Source organism: Dermacentor variabilis, chromosome 4 (assembly GCF_050947875.1).
Source record: "Dermacentor variabilis isolate Ectoservices chromosome 4, ASM5094787v1, whole genome shotgun sequence".
In the NCBI taxonomy this organism is placed as follows: Eukaryota; Metazoa; Arthropoda; class Arachnida; order Ixodida; family Ixodidae; genus Dermacentor; species Dermacentor variabilis.
Genome location: NC_134571.1, coordinates 143,784,523 through 143,799,758, shown reverse-complemented (window position 1 = coordinate 143,799,758; position 15,236 = coordinate 143,784,523). Strand labels below are relative to the sequence as shown.

Here is a 15,236-nt window from a genome sequence, read left to right as displayed (position 1 = left end):
ACACAACACGAGAACAGCTCTGCATTAATTGAGAATTCACTTTATTATTATATTTCTTTAATACCCAGAAAAATCGAACCACCTGTCAAAGTGCATCAGGGCCCTCTATAACACCATGAACATCATAAGAACGACTGTCACTCATGCCGGTTCCAGTCCTTCCTCTTTGGAGTGGCTTCCCTCTATGGAATCCCTCGATGGAAAGTATCAAAATACGCATTTAAATAGAAAGGATAATTGAATAAATAAATAAATAAATAAATAAACTTATTCAACTTACCAGGCGTACATTCCTGGCTTTCCACGTTTAAGTCGTCCAACGCGAAGACGCCCCTCTCGGGGGAACGTTGGACGTGCAGGCGAATCATTATCTGCAAATATTGAGAGGATAACTAATCACTTCTGAAATGTAGACAAATGCCCCTACGAGACATGTGTAAATTGACCACGCAAATGTTCTTTCTTGGCACTTTCTGATCTGCAGGTTTTGAGGCGCTGAAATACAAAAGCGGGTTTCGTGTTACACCGAAGGGAAACGTATGCTCAGCTGGAAATTTCAACTACAGTGACCGGTGGTATGGTAGCAATTATTGAAGGGACATTCGATGAAATATCGATCGATATTTCTGAATAACGCTTCCGAGAACTTTCAATCCGGGCCGAGGACGAGCCAGAGCTACCGCACCCCGTGACAAGCTACAAAGAAATCACGCAAATGTACAGAAGCGGCAGATGTAGGCTTCCCCGTCCGCATCCGCAACTCAACCGAATGCAGCAAACGATCGTGCGACGCACGCAAGCGGGGTCGCTAGCGCATCCCGTGCTCTTGCACAAGATGTTCCCAACAGAGCATGGCACTTCATGCCCTTTTTACAGACGGTCAAAAGGCACTCTAGCACACATCCTTGCAGAGTGCACTAAGCTCAAGAACCCCCCACCATCCCTACCCCCCACCCTCCCCAGTCCCAACCCCCCCGAGCGATGGGAGACCTTGTTGTCCAGCCCCGACCTACCGACCCAGCTCGCGCTGGCGGCTAGGGGCCAGGAACTGCTGGACGCATATGGGACCTGAGAAGAAGGTTCCACGCCATCTGGTGCCAGCGCGCACCAACCGTCACTAAGGGCTCAGCACAAAAGTTGATTCTCTCTCTCTCTCTCTCTCTCTCTAGAAAGCAAGGTGTGTCAGGTGTACAAAACCCAAAGCCTCGCTTCCGAGAAATTGACGTGACGGCGAAAGACTGGCGCTTCTGAAAGAGGAAAAGCAGGCCGTCACCACCAAATACAGAGTTCGGAGCATCGAAAGGACACGTAAACAAAAATGTTGCGAAATCAAGCAACCCGCTTGCGTCGTCGGCGCCGGTATTTATGTACCAAATCTAAAAATTGAAACGTGGCATTCTCTTACTGCGCAGGTATTACTATAGGCCAAGAATAAGCTCCAAACAGTATAAGAGAAGTCTTGTCTGTCCATGCATTCAGACAAGACTACATGAATATATTGACCAGGATAAAAATAATGTATCCTAGCTCCTTAAAGGCGACAGATTATGTTATGCTAATCGCTCGATACGGCTTATAGTCAATGGTTCTCTTTCCGAACCAATCGGGCTTCTATCATCAGCAAGACAAGGATGCTCTATGTCACCGCATCTGTTCTCATTGTATTTAAAGCCATCTTTTATGCGCATTCTGAAAACAAAATTTCCAGGAGTTTACATTGCTGTCGAGTGAGATTTGGGTTCTCGCATATGTATACAACGTGGCTGTTTTATGTATTGATAAATTGAGTGTAAAGACTCCTCTTTTACAGAAGAGTTTTGCGCAGGTTCTAGTGCTAGAGTTAACGTTGAAAACGGTTCAGGTCTTTGAATGGGCTATGGACTACAACGCCATCACGCTACGCATGCATTCAATGTAAAAAAAAGAAAGATCTGTTCTATTTGGGAGTGCCTCTTACATCATCGAAATTGCGACACTTATTGGTCGCGAGGCATTGCGGAGTCAGGGTGTAGACGAGCCGTATCTAAATATACTGAAAGATATCTATAGCGGCTCCATAGCCACCGTAGTCCTCCATAAAGAAAGCAACAAAATCCCAATAAAGAAAGGCGTCAGACAGGGAGATACGATCTCTCCAATGCTATTTACAGCGTGCTTACAGGAGGCATTCAGAGACCTGGATTGGGGAGAATTTGGGATAAGAGTTAATGGAGAATACCTTAGTAACTTGCGACTCGCTGATGATATTGCCTTGCTTAGTAACTCAGGGGCCCAACTGCAGTGCATGCATGCTCACTGACCTGGAGAAAAAAAGCCGAAGGGTGGGTCTAAAAAATAATTTGCAGAAAACTAAAGTAATTTTTAACAGTCTCGGAAGAGAACAGCAGTTTACGATAGGTGGTGAGGCACTGGAAGTGGTAAGGGAATGCATCTACTGAGGACAGGTAGTGACTGCGGATCCGGATCATGGGACTGAAATAACCAGAAGAATAAGAATGGGCTGGGGTGCGTTTGGCAGGCATTCTCAGATCATGAACAGCAGGTTGCCATTATCCCTCAAGAGAAAAGTGTATAACAGCTGTATCTTACCAGTACTCACGTACGGGGCAGAAACCTGGAGGCTTACTAAAAGGGTTCTACTTAACTTGACGACGACGCAACAAGCTATGGAAAGAAGAATGATAGGTGTAACGTTAAAGGATGAGAAAAGAGCTGATTGGGTGAGGGAACAAACGCGAGTTAATGATATCTTAGTTGAAATCAAGAAAAAGAAATGGGGGGGGGTGCATGGGCAGGACACGTAATGAGGAGGGAAGATAACCGATGTTCATTAAGAGTTACGGAATGGATTACGAGGGAAGGGAAGCGTAGCAGAGGGCGGAAGAAAGTTAGGTGGGCGGATGAGATTAAGAAGTTTGCAGGGACAACATGACCACAATTAGTACATGACCGGGGTAGTTGGAGAAGTATAGGAGAGGCCTTTGCCCTGCAGTGGGCGTAACCAGGCTGATGATAATGATGATTGGTCGCGAGTAGTGGGAAGAATACAACGGTAAGCGAATTCATGGCGGGGGAGTAATTTGTCATCTTTCAGTCATGCTGAAGTTTGCAGTGTGTTCTTATTTTGCCTTTCATGTATGTGCTGCAAGTACTGCACTGCTCACGACTTCACAATCAGCCACGGCATTGCGTATTTGCAATATTCATTTGGAGCTCGAGTTGTGAATCCATGTGGCATGATAACCTGTTCCTCCCACAATGAACGTGGTGTCCAAAGTTTAGTCCATCTCTTAGGCAAAATGTTTCTGGCCTGTGTTTCTTTTCACATAGGGACCATCTGTTTTCGCGTGATATGTTACTGCTCCGATTATTTCATTATATTCCTTATGTACTAGTGACACCTGATGCCAAATATGTCCGTCATGTTTCCTGAAAATTTCTCAAGTGTGTTGTTGACTCATTTCTTTTACGGAAATGGAAATTCAGCCTGGATTACATGATCACTGCGAGTCGAAAAGCAATTTCTCCTTTGTTAGTGTGTGAAATTCTCCCAGATGCTTTATATCGTGCACATTATTTAGGTCCGCCTTACAGGATGCACTTAATTGGGTCGGCAAAATGACTATTATTCTATCAGTTAAACCATTTTCTTTAAATTGATGCGGAAACACTTCCTGTTAAAGCCTGCTTGAACTCGAGAGGCTGCTTTGTGCCTTCATCAACGAACGGTCGACTTTGTCCACGTGCGGAGAATTTAGATGATTGTTTCGTAGATTGTAGAGATGCTATACTTCTTTGGGACATCGTCCAACGGACACTCTGACAAGATATTGACGCCACGCCGTGCTCCTTTAGGTTGTTACCGTTAAAAAATTCACCGATGATTACGATGCTCTCTAATGCAAAATTACAGCGCAGCATATACTTGTTTTCATTTTGCTATACATTGGCTGGCATGAACACTCTGTCTCGTGCGGCACATTGAAAACGGCGCGAAATGCGGCGCGACTGCCTTGCTAATCGGGAGATCGCGAGAGGCAGCGCGTGCGCGCGATTCACAGTAGCCGCCGCAGATAGACCACTACTCATGCAGCGTTTTGTTTTCATTTATGGTATGGCTCGTCGCGGTGGTCGCGCTCGCCGCACGCTATCAGTGAACAGAAGGTGGCGGGCTACTATGGAGCCATTTCATAGCAGCCGTCACCGCAGAGTCTTGCCCGGTACTCGGCCTTTCGTCTCGCGCTTTCGCCATGCCATCCATGCTATGCGTGCATGAAGTCTGCATACTTGCCCTTCGCCCCGGCACCCACAGCAAATGGACTCCAGCATGCGACTCCCGGGTCGCGTTCGCGGTCATGTGCTCTCGCTCACCCGTGCTACTCACTATAGCAATTCCTTTATATTCATTAATTTCTTCTTATTTTTGATGCGAAAGCATCATATGGCCCATTGAGTGAAAACGGCGGCGCCTGTTGTCTGGGGCAGTGAAAGGCACCTACCTAAATTCGCACTGGCTGCGATGCCACGTCACGTTCGCACCTCAACGGAGCCGAGCAGGCGAAACGGAACATATGTTGGGGAGCTGGGGCGCCAGGGGTTACGTGAGGGGAGAGAGCGTCGCCGCTACGTCACGCCACGCTTACTCTCGCTCTCTGAAGCATGTGTTATCAGCGCGTTCCTTGGCCACTGGGCTAAACCAGTGCCTCCTAGATAGCATGATTGTGCACACTGCTTAATAATAATAATAATAATAATAATAATATTTGGGGTTTTACGTGCCAAAACCACTTTCTGATTATGAGGCACGCCGTAGTGGAGGACTCCGGAAATTTTGACCACCTGGGGTTCTTTAACGTACACCTAAATCTAAGCATTTCGCCCCCATCGAAATGCGGCCGCCGTGGCCGGGAAGTGCACACTGCTTTGATGCCATATCACTTTGACCAAAATTTTTGATTGTAAAGGCCGGCGTTACGAAAGTGCTGACGTCAAGGTCACCCTGAATAACTCGGGAATGTCCCCATTACATTTTTATAGCAGTTGAGCAAGGTAGCGTGACGTCACGGATCGAAGTGCACCGATTTTGTGTTATTTAGGAGGCGTCGGGTGAAACGTCTAAACGTGTTCGCTTTCCCCGTGAGGAGTTCATAACTCGAAGGACAACTCTGCGGCGTACAAGCGGTCATTAATTCTTTCGCATTCACAACTCACAAAAAGTACTTAGGTGTCCTCCAATTTTTTTTTTCGCCAATGTAATGCCGCTTGAGGGCAAATCGCCCGTTTTGGGTGTGTGCTATAGTATAAAAATTTTAGTCATCGAAACGCACATATCAATTCAGAGAGAAAATTGGCGATGCATGATATGTACCGCTCGTTTCTCCTTCAATCCCTCGTTGTGGGTATGGGCCATTATCTGGAAATCGGAACGGGATTATCAACAACTGGACACGATTCGCAGTCGATCCACCCTCATGGATATCTGCCGTAACACAGGCATCATAATCATCATCAGTACGCGGCGATCATATCAACAAGCTAGTTGGTGGCACAATATGTACCATGAATTTCTTGGCGAATCCCCCCTTACAGGTATGTGCCATAGTAAGAAAATCATAATCATTACCAACACGCTGCTACTATCTGAAGGATCTAGTTTCTTTTTTCACCAGCGAAGCATATGCACGTTTGTGGGCTTATAAAAATGACATTCATAAAGTAAGGTTTTTGAGATAACAGGAATATGCATTTAGCGAACTCTTCTTAGCACATCCTCATCTGGAAGACAAATATATTGCCATGCTGCAAAACTCAGCCGAAGGAAGAAAAAGTATAGGCGTGCGCGAGGAGCTGGATGCTGCCTGTTGCCCTTGTATGACCGTCCTGTCCCTTGCTCTCTACGCTAACTATCTGTCATATTGTAAATAAACCCATCTCATTCGTAACAATATACTGACCTGTAAAAAAAGGGGAGGGAGAAGCATAGATAATAAATCCTTGTGTGGCGTCTTGCCCGACACTGTGGACAAGTATGCGATGGAAAAGTGAGCTCGAAGAAAGCAAAGCGCGAAGTAAACTTCATGCAAGAACTGTAACAAACAAGGGCGTGTGGTAAGCATTAAAGAAGAAATTAAAAAGTAGAAGCATTAAAAATTCTAATTTGCAATACAAGATAAAATCACGGGAAGACTATCGCTTAAAGAGCAGCGAGGAAATGTTTGCGATAGACAGCGATGCAATAAAAAATCACCAGTGAAAACATGGTTGCAAGGAAAAGTATTCTAGTTTGTTTTGTTAACTGCCGTATACTTAATGTGCCTGAGACAACTGAACATTGCTTTTCTATTGGTTGAAGACTGTTTGCCGAGAGCATGGCGCAGACGCCATCCTCCCATGGAAAATTTTTCAGGGGACTCTTGAAGAAAGTCTCGAAATTCAACGACCCCCTTTCCCCCCCTCCCCACCACTGCGCAGCACTCATCACAAATTACTTGTGAGGATTAACAGTTATTATGTCTTTTATTTCTAGTGGGAATGTGGAGTTTGTGGAAAAAGCGTATAGAAGATCATAACGCAGAACCAATCATATCTTTAGGAATTAAGTTGGCTCGAAGGCCATCCATCTAAAGGCCATTTTTGATGAATTTGTCATTTTACCGAAGCGGCAGCTCATCTTGATGAGGTGTTCGTGCTTGCCAACATTCTAGTGAAAAGCATTCTTTGGAAGACCGCTCTGGAAATGGGGACAGCGTGTTTTGTGGTGGTGGTGGATGGTGTGAAATAGTAACAGGTGCAGCTTATGTCACCATTTCATATATCTGGTGTTGGCGTCATTGTGCCATGGTATATCTGCAAATATGAGTATGAATAGTTTATTAATGAGGTGATGCTTCTTCATTAAGCTGTATCCACACATATGAATACCACGAAACGAAAATGTATCGTCTAAGCAGCACAGACTATTCCTACATAAGATGCGTTTTCTATGAAAGAATGATCTTATAGTTCGGTCACTTTCGGTATACAGATGGCAAGTCTAAATCTCCGAAGAGTGTATAAACCCAGCAACATGAACATGTCATATGGAGGGCCGCCAGTATTGCTCGAAGGCAGAAACCTAATTGAGTAGGGCGTGATATCCACATTTTTCTAATTCGTTCGTTGGAGAATTTTCCTAAATATACGTCTTCTCTACAGTCTACAAAGAAGTGATCAAGAGTCTTGGCCCGCAGATATAAACGTCTGCCTGTAGACCACGGCACAAAGCAGCCCCTCGAATATAGCCAGATTTGTAGGAACCGCTTCTGAGAGCAGTTTATAGTAGTTTTCGCTTCGGGGGTGTACACTTCGTCTGCGGACACGCCTAAGTACGCCGTGATATAGCGTACCTAAATAAGGGGCTCGGTACAAGGGATCCAGACAAAGTGCACCCCTTAGTGCAACAGAAATCGTTTGTCAACTCACAGCGAAAATGTATTCTAGGCTGAACCTGGTCTTCAAGGAGAGAATTCAGTCAACAACCGCCTTGAGAAAGACCTAAAGAGAAATTCCTCAGGACCGGCTGTACTTATTCAACCCCTGTGTTTGTACACCCGAGTTTTAATTGAATGTCATATCTTATGCTTTGTTTCCAAGTATTAAAAAATTACGGCCTATTGGTTAGGGTATCAGAGTGCTGCCCTGGAAGGCCAAAGTTCGAATCCCGCTGCTAGACGTGCTTATTTATTTTTTTTAGTAGGGAAGTTGAATCTATTCCACGATAATCCTGCCAGCGATCAACCAGCCCAGGCGAAACCATCGGATAGCAGGCAAAGAAGGCTTCGCCTTAATAATATACTATACATTTGAACAAGGTGGCAATCTTTATTATTATGAATTATTATTATTATATTCCCCCACTTTGCTTCCAAATCAGTTCACTATGTCGCACTTTTAAAGTTTTTTCCCGTAGTTGAATGGTCTCTCGTGACAGGTATATGCTACACGGACGAATAGGTCCACCGATTTTCCGCGATCGTTCTTGATGGTATGCATGACCACGTAGTCAAGTTGAAACCCAAATAAGGTAAATTTTCTCATTTCTGCTCTGCAGAACATAGAATTGCTCTCGAGCAAAAAGTGCGCGTGCCCACAGGAACGCCAAACGCCTTGAGCCTAAAGAATCGATTGGAGAATACCGCCTCGTGCAGTTCCTCTTTAATAACCTGTATAGGCGGGATGACGTCTCGCATTGAGTCATAGACAACAGCGCCTTTAACTTGCCGGCGGACCTTTGCAGACACTCCAGTAAACGTGAAGATCGTATCCGTCTTTTGACTCCTGTGGTGAAAAAGTACATGCCGTTGCTGATTCCGTTCCTATTAATTTTTTGTCTATATATAAACAGCCACCTCACGACACTGTGCACCAGCCGTGCTCTTCTGCCGCAACTTGCAACTCCGCAATGTTTGATGACAATCTCATCAGCGATTGCTTCAGGTGTCTTAGGCCATGTTCGTCCTGCGGCCCAGATGGCATCCCGGCCGCCATTATCAAAGCCTACGGCCATACCATTGTCCCTGTGTTGACATCAATCCTTATTAAGTGTTTGAATAACTCTGATTTCCCACAGGCTTGGAAATCCGCTCCTGCTTTTACTGTCTTTAAATCCGGCATCTATACAGCTGTCACACGGTATCTGCTGATTTCTCTTTTTTGCTGAAAATTGTAAGCTTTCGTATTATCTGTTAATGGTATAATCTTAGTCACTGCGAAAAAAAATATTTTTCCAAATCACCATAGATTTATTTTTAACTGCTCGAAGACCACCAAGCTTGTCAGCTTTATGATGTAGGTTTCCGCGCCGCTCACGCTAAGGGGGCCAGTTTATGCGCAGTACTGCAACCTCAGTAAAGCCTTGGACGTAGTCACTCATTTCCTACTGCTTGCACACTGCGGTGTCGAAGATGTTCTCTTACTTCTACTACGCAGCAATCTCGTCGAAAGGTACTTGTTCTTGAACGTCAATGATGAATGTTCTTTTGTTTTTACAGTATCTAATGGCGTGTCCCAAGGTTCATTAGGACACACCATTGGCGCTGTCTGCAGCTTGATCTTACATCGTTCTCGGAATGCGCCAGGCAATGTGGCTCACTCTAAGTTCATGGAAAACAAGAGTTTTGTCACACTCACCTAAAACACATATTATCGTCTTTCCTTATTCTGTGCATGATGCAGTGCTGCCGAGAGTTGTTGAAATAGGCGACTTCGGTGTGCTTTTTGATACTACGTTAAGCTTCTCCGCCCACTCTAGGCGCTCAGCCTCACGAGGCATTCATGCGTTCGGTTCCTTCTGCAGACTTCAGAGAGATTTCCGTACCCAACGTCCCTCCCTGATATTGCTTCCATACATCTGTCTCTCAATATTTGAATATCCCTAGTGGTGTGGAATGGCACGAGCGAATCAAATAGTGTTTCAATTGAAGGTGCGTAGAAAAATGCTATTATTATATACAAACTTCGGTTTTCTGTCTTCCCGCAGCAACAATTTTTCAAGTATGAATAATTATGTTACACTTCCGTCGCTTAGCTGCAGACGTAGACGTGCCAACGTCCTCTTTTCATACAAAATCATTCATGAAATTATTACATGTTCTTATCTAGTTGCGTCCTTACACGGGTTGTACACAAGAATAACACGAAACATAGGCCCTTCCAGGTTCCTGCCCCTTTCATAAGACGTGCCTCTGAACAGAACGCAAGATCTCCACAACAACTATTTTCTCCATCTTGATATCTTTCTTAACGTGTTCCCCTCTTTCTGTTTGAAGCTTCGCACTTTATTTTAAACTTTGCTTCTACGTGATCTCGACTCCTTACTTGGCATAGTTTTTTTTCCCTCCGTACATCTTTTCCGTCTCTTAATTGTGTTAAACTGCTGCAGTGTGGTTAATCATGCAGTTCTTTATATAGTTATATTTTGTTTTTCTTTTTCTGTGCGCGAGCACCCGCACTTCAGTGTTGTTCCTGGGCACGCTAAATGACTGATTGAATTATTATTATTATTATTATTATTATTATTATTATTATTATTATTATTATTATTATTATTATTATTATTATTATTATTATTATTATTATTATTATTATTATTATTACAGTAGTTGTATATAAAACGAAATGATAAAAATTTGCCCTAACCTCAATTTGTCCAGTCCGCTTCTCAGAGTACCGCACCCGCTGCCACTGGCCAGCCATGTCTCGCTGAGTGGCGTAAAACAACTTGCTCGTGCCAGGCGCACGGCCAGCGTAGAACTTCACCTGGTCATCCTGTGTGCCTGACTGGTGGTACCACCCAGTGAAGCAAAAAGGTCCCTCCGCGAGGCTCGAAAGTTGGGCAACCGAGAGGCCGCCTGCTGGTTGCTCTGTCGTCGCGTAAGCGCACCAGCCGTCCCCTGCGTGCGGGTCGGAAGCGATGAACAAAAGTGTGGCTCTCAAAAGTGAATGACGCAAGGGAGGTCTTTGAGTCGAGCTGGGTTCCCAGCAGTGTGCCGCGTACAATCCGTGTCTCCAAGAAAATGAACACCAGATAGTAGTGCATCTGGAGATTAAAAATCCCCAGCATTTTATAGGGGAGCGATTTGCTCTACATATATTACATTTCTCTTCATATCGCGCCTACGTACTTATATATTGAAGAGCATATAAATACATTGAAATGCCGTAAAACGACAAATAAACATTGTGCAGCTGTGGTTGTTTTGTTATCTTTCAAATCCTATTCGAAATGCTCAGAGTTGAGAGCGGACAAGGACGGGTGTCCATTTGAATTAAGAGTTCTCATGAGTCTGCCAAGAGATATCTGCCGGAACGTAATTAATTGTGATTACTTTAAAAGTGCCTTATTATAATAAACTTCATCTTATTAATTGATATTTTCAGCTAGAGGCATCCGGTATATGAGTTCCCATAAATTCACAAATTCCTAGGCTCATTCCTGTTTAGGCAGCCTCGTAGATTGCTTCTAAAAAGGCAGGAAAAATGACGTGAGGTACATCGCTGTACCTCATGTAACTCAAGTGAGTAATACTCGTCGAACTGTCAAACTGGCAATTACTGAAAAACCTTCCCTATCCTCTCATTCTGAGCTGCCACACTCCATCAAAATTATTTTCTGCAGGAAACATAACACCGAGCAAGTAAATAAGTGTCTACGCAGCTTTGGAAATGAAGTGCGATCGCAAATGCTCATTCGCAAAAGTTTGCGTTGACTAAGGGATATTGCAGTTGAATGCGAATTTCACAATTCGCTCAAAATTCCGGTCACTTGGTGTTGCATATATAAAGCTTTCTGACAAGAAAGGTCTCGTTATTTTACTGACAAGCGGTTCACCATAAACATTAGTGGAGCACCACGCGCTATTGTTCCCAATTGGCATGCGTGCTTTTAACTATTTTTCTTGCGATAACATCTCATTACCACTTTCTAATACAGAAAAAATATGTTTGTTTAGGTTAGTCTACTATTATTTCTGTTCAACTGCTGGACGCCACGCAGAAAACACTACTTAATCAACGCAATAATATACAATATGTTTAAACAATGCAGGAACGCCTATGAACATTTCGCCTTCATACGTCTGCCCCCCTCCCCCCTCTTTTTCCTGTTTAGCGCTCCAACTACTTATTCGGTCAAGTAACAGTAAACCTAAACTTATGAATTTCCTTGTTCTAGCTTTAAATATGTATGACCCGCTTGGATAAGGATATATATTGAAAACGGTGAGCTAAGAAAAAGTTGTCGCGTGTTGTTGTTGTACGGTACTACTAATCCACGCCGCTCGAAGGATCTAGCCCTAGGAAATCTGCTCGCTACCCGCAGAGGAGCAAGGAAAGAAAGGATGAGAGGTCCATTACAAAAATGAGTTTAGGCTGTCTATAGGAAGTCTATAGACTTCCTTAGACTACTTTTCCATAGATTTGGTCTTTTGTTGATACAAAGGCTACAGACAGCGTGTTTACACAAGGTGACAAGGTCTATACTTCTTTTTCTCTACTAGCATTCTCTAGTCGGTCTGTAGAAAAGGACGATAAAGTGTTTGTTTGTTTTTGTCTAGTTCCTCTCTATAGATTACCTATAGACGGTAGTCGGTACAAATTCTATTTTGTTCATTCTTTGTCAATAGATTGTCAATCGAAGAAAGTCAACAAGATGTTTGTACCTTCGTGTTTACTTTCGCTCTATAGACTACCTATAGACAAAAGTCGATATCGTCTCTATTTATTATTGTTCATTACTTGTCTATAGACTGTCTATAGACGAGAGTCGATAGGGTGTGAATTGTTTTTGTCTACCTTCGGTTTAGAGATTGCCTGTAGTAGAAACTTGATAAGATGTTCGTTTCTTTTTGTCTACTTTCGCTTCGCAGATAACCTATAGAGAAATGTTGATGTTGTTACTATTTATTGTTGTTCCTTCTTCGTCTATAGACTGTCTATAGACGAGAGTCGATGGGGTGTTGATTCTTTTTGTCTACTCCCATTTTATAGATTGTCTATGGAACAAAGTCGATAAGTTGGTCGTTTCATTATATCTGCTTTCACTCTATAGACTGCCTATAGACAGAAGTCGATACGGTCTCGATTTATTATTGTTCATTCTTCTTCTATAGACTGTCTATAGACGAGTGTCGATAGGGTGTCGATCCTTTCTTACTACTCATTGTTTATAGATTGCCTGTAGAAGAAGGTCGATAAGATGCTCGTTTCTTTTTGTCTACTTCCGCTCTGTCGAATACCTATAGACCAAAGTCGATATCGTCTGTAGATTATTGTTCATTCTAGAGTCGATAGGGTGTGGATTCTTTTTGTCTCCTCCGGGTTTATAGATTGTCTATAGGAGAAAGTCGATAAGATGTTCGTTTATTTTTTTCTGATTTCGCTGTATAGACTACATACAGACAAAAGTCCGTATCGTCTCTATATAATATTCTTCCTTCTTCGTCTATAGACTGTCATTGCGGTACCATCGGCAAAATTCTAACGCATCGTGCCACTCGGTACGCCTCTATCTATACGGAAGCTGCACGACCTATCCGATGATTGGTGCGTCACGCCACTAGAACTGCCTGGAGCAGCTTCTCGCCCCCCCCCCCCCGCCCCCGCTCCCGTATACAACTTGCGCCTAGCGTTTATGGACTCTTCCACGAATCTCAAGCTACCACAAGGCTCTCTGCCGCTGCGATGCAACAATATTATGTGTCTTCTAGTTAGGTATGAACGAGAACAGAGGGCTAAGCTGGGGGCCCGATTTTTTGTAGGATCACGTACTCGTGACGCCTGCGGCAAGAAGGATGTTCCACATAGGCCGTCACGGCTTGTGAGTGCTAGATCTGGCTAACACTCCCAGGGTTAGTTCTAGTGGCAACACATAAATACCGCAGAACGTGGATGGGAAGACGGCACCGTGGTGGCTCAAATGGTAGAAAATTGTAGAGAAGACGTGGGATCGTTCCCCAACTGGGGCAAGTTGTTTTTCATCCTCTTCCAATTCCATTAATTTATAATTTCCTTATTTCAGTTAGTAAATACAAGTAATTTCCCTTATGTTGTCCTTGGTGCATTGGTTTCCTTGTTATTCTAGCTAGGTATGACAGTCACAAAGCTATTTGTCTCCTAACTTGGGTGAATGATACACTTTCCTGTGATAGTTGACGGTGGGAGCAGTATATCCAACATCTCATCTGCATCATTCTCAGCTATGAAGAACAGCACGGTCTACTCTGTATCACATCGTATCGCATCGATTCTTAATTATTTTCCGTGAAAAAGCTGCTTGGAATATGGCCACATGCCTCACAAGCCAAGCAAGTGATATGCGCAATTATTACTGCAGTCAAAAGCGCCTCAGTGAGTGACTCTAATTTTGATGCAGACCTCCGGACGAAGCCACAGGCGAAGTACTTGCTCTGCTTTTTCGTTTTATTTTCATTGCCTAATCCCCTTTCCTATGCACAGGGTATTAAACCGGAGATGTCTCTTGGTGACCTTCATGCGTTTCCTTCACTTTTTCTCTCTCTCTTTCTCACCTGGTGTCTTGCTTGCTGGGTTTCTGAATCTCCATTGACTTCTTTTTTCAGCCTGCCATCCCTGTTTGTCTGGCATTTTTTGTATTCCTCCGGTTTATAACTTTTCCTTCTAATTGACCTATTTGCCGATTCATTATCCTAACTTTCGAAATACAAATAATGGTGCGCTTTAGCCAGCCAGCTATTCAGCTATTTCCAGCTATGTTCGACAGTTGAGCATAAAAACTAGCTTTGCTCCCCGCTTCTATGGCCCACAGTATGTCACCCGGCACTGTTCTATGTGTGATTTATCCGTGAGCCCTCAAAGCGGACCAGGTAACCTTTAATGAATGGGATCTCCTATCTTACCTGTCTTGAGTGTGTGGTCTTGGATAGGTCCATGCCTCATCTCGGCAACCCTACGTGCCTGAAAGCAGGCCTGTTTGGTGCAATTGGTAGATACCCAATCGGGACATATCCCATCTTCAAACGAGCAATGACCTATAAAGGAAGAAACAGAACTTGATTAAGGCAGGTTATATGGCTTGGTCCGAGAGAAGCGTTGTGTCATCCATGTAATATCGGGAGCATGCAGTGAAGCACTGCATTTTCTTAAAGAAGTATTTTGGGTACTCGTGACTGGCGCAGAACATTTCTGTAGCGCTGTTCTTACAGAATTCGGCAGCGCCGACGCACATGTTTCAATCTACGTGTAGCAAAGCTGTTTTAAGGGGTTAAATAAATGCTATATACAACTAAACGCGATCCATACAATTCTCCTAATATTATTTTGGAGAAAAGCGTAGTCTGATGCAATGTTTATGGACTACACCGATAATAAATTGCATATGTCATGCAAAGCATGTGCTTATGTGCTACATTATTTAAAGGGCCCCTCACCAGGTCTGGCCAACAAGCGCTGAGCATACACTGCGTGATAACGATTGTGTCTGCAAATTATTACATCGCTACGCGCCGCAGAAAGATATGAAATTCCAGACCGAGCGCCGTTTTTTCTTCTCCTCCCGGCCGCCGCACTCCAAGCAAGAGGATGACGTAGTCGTTGCCTACGCCTAGGTACTGGAGTCCGCAGTGGGACGTCGCTGGTGGTGACACATGACTTCAAGAATTATTCAGGACAACATCTGTTATCTGCGCGATCTGCTGCTTGAGTAGACGAATTGCAGTTTAGAG

The 15,236-nt window shown here is 43.9% G+C and overlaps 1 protein-coding gene across 1 annotated transcript in view; it reads right to left on the bottom strand.

The window, feature by feature from the left end:
• Nucleotides 1-15,236, bottom strand: part of LOC142579874 (MAM and LDL-receptor class A domain-containing protein 1-like) — a 158,256-nt gene that overhangs the window by 129,721 nt on the left and 13,299 nt on the right. The window contains exons 2-4 of the mRNA XM_075690510.1: nucleotides 14,412-14,543; nucleotides 10,177-10,430; nucleotides 281-371 (exon numbers count right to left, since the gene is read on the bottom strand). Of these exons, the coding sequence (XP_075546625.1) occupies nucleotides 281-371; nucleotides 10,177-10,430; nucleotides 14,412-14,543 (477 nt within the window). The remainder of the gene's footprint in view (nucleotides 1-280; nucleotides 372-10,176; nucleotides 10,431-14,411; nucleotides 14,544-15,236) is intronic.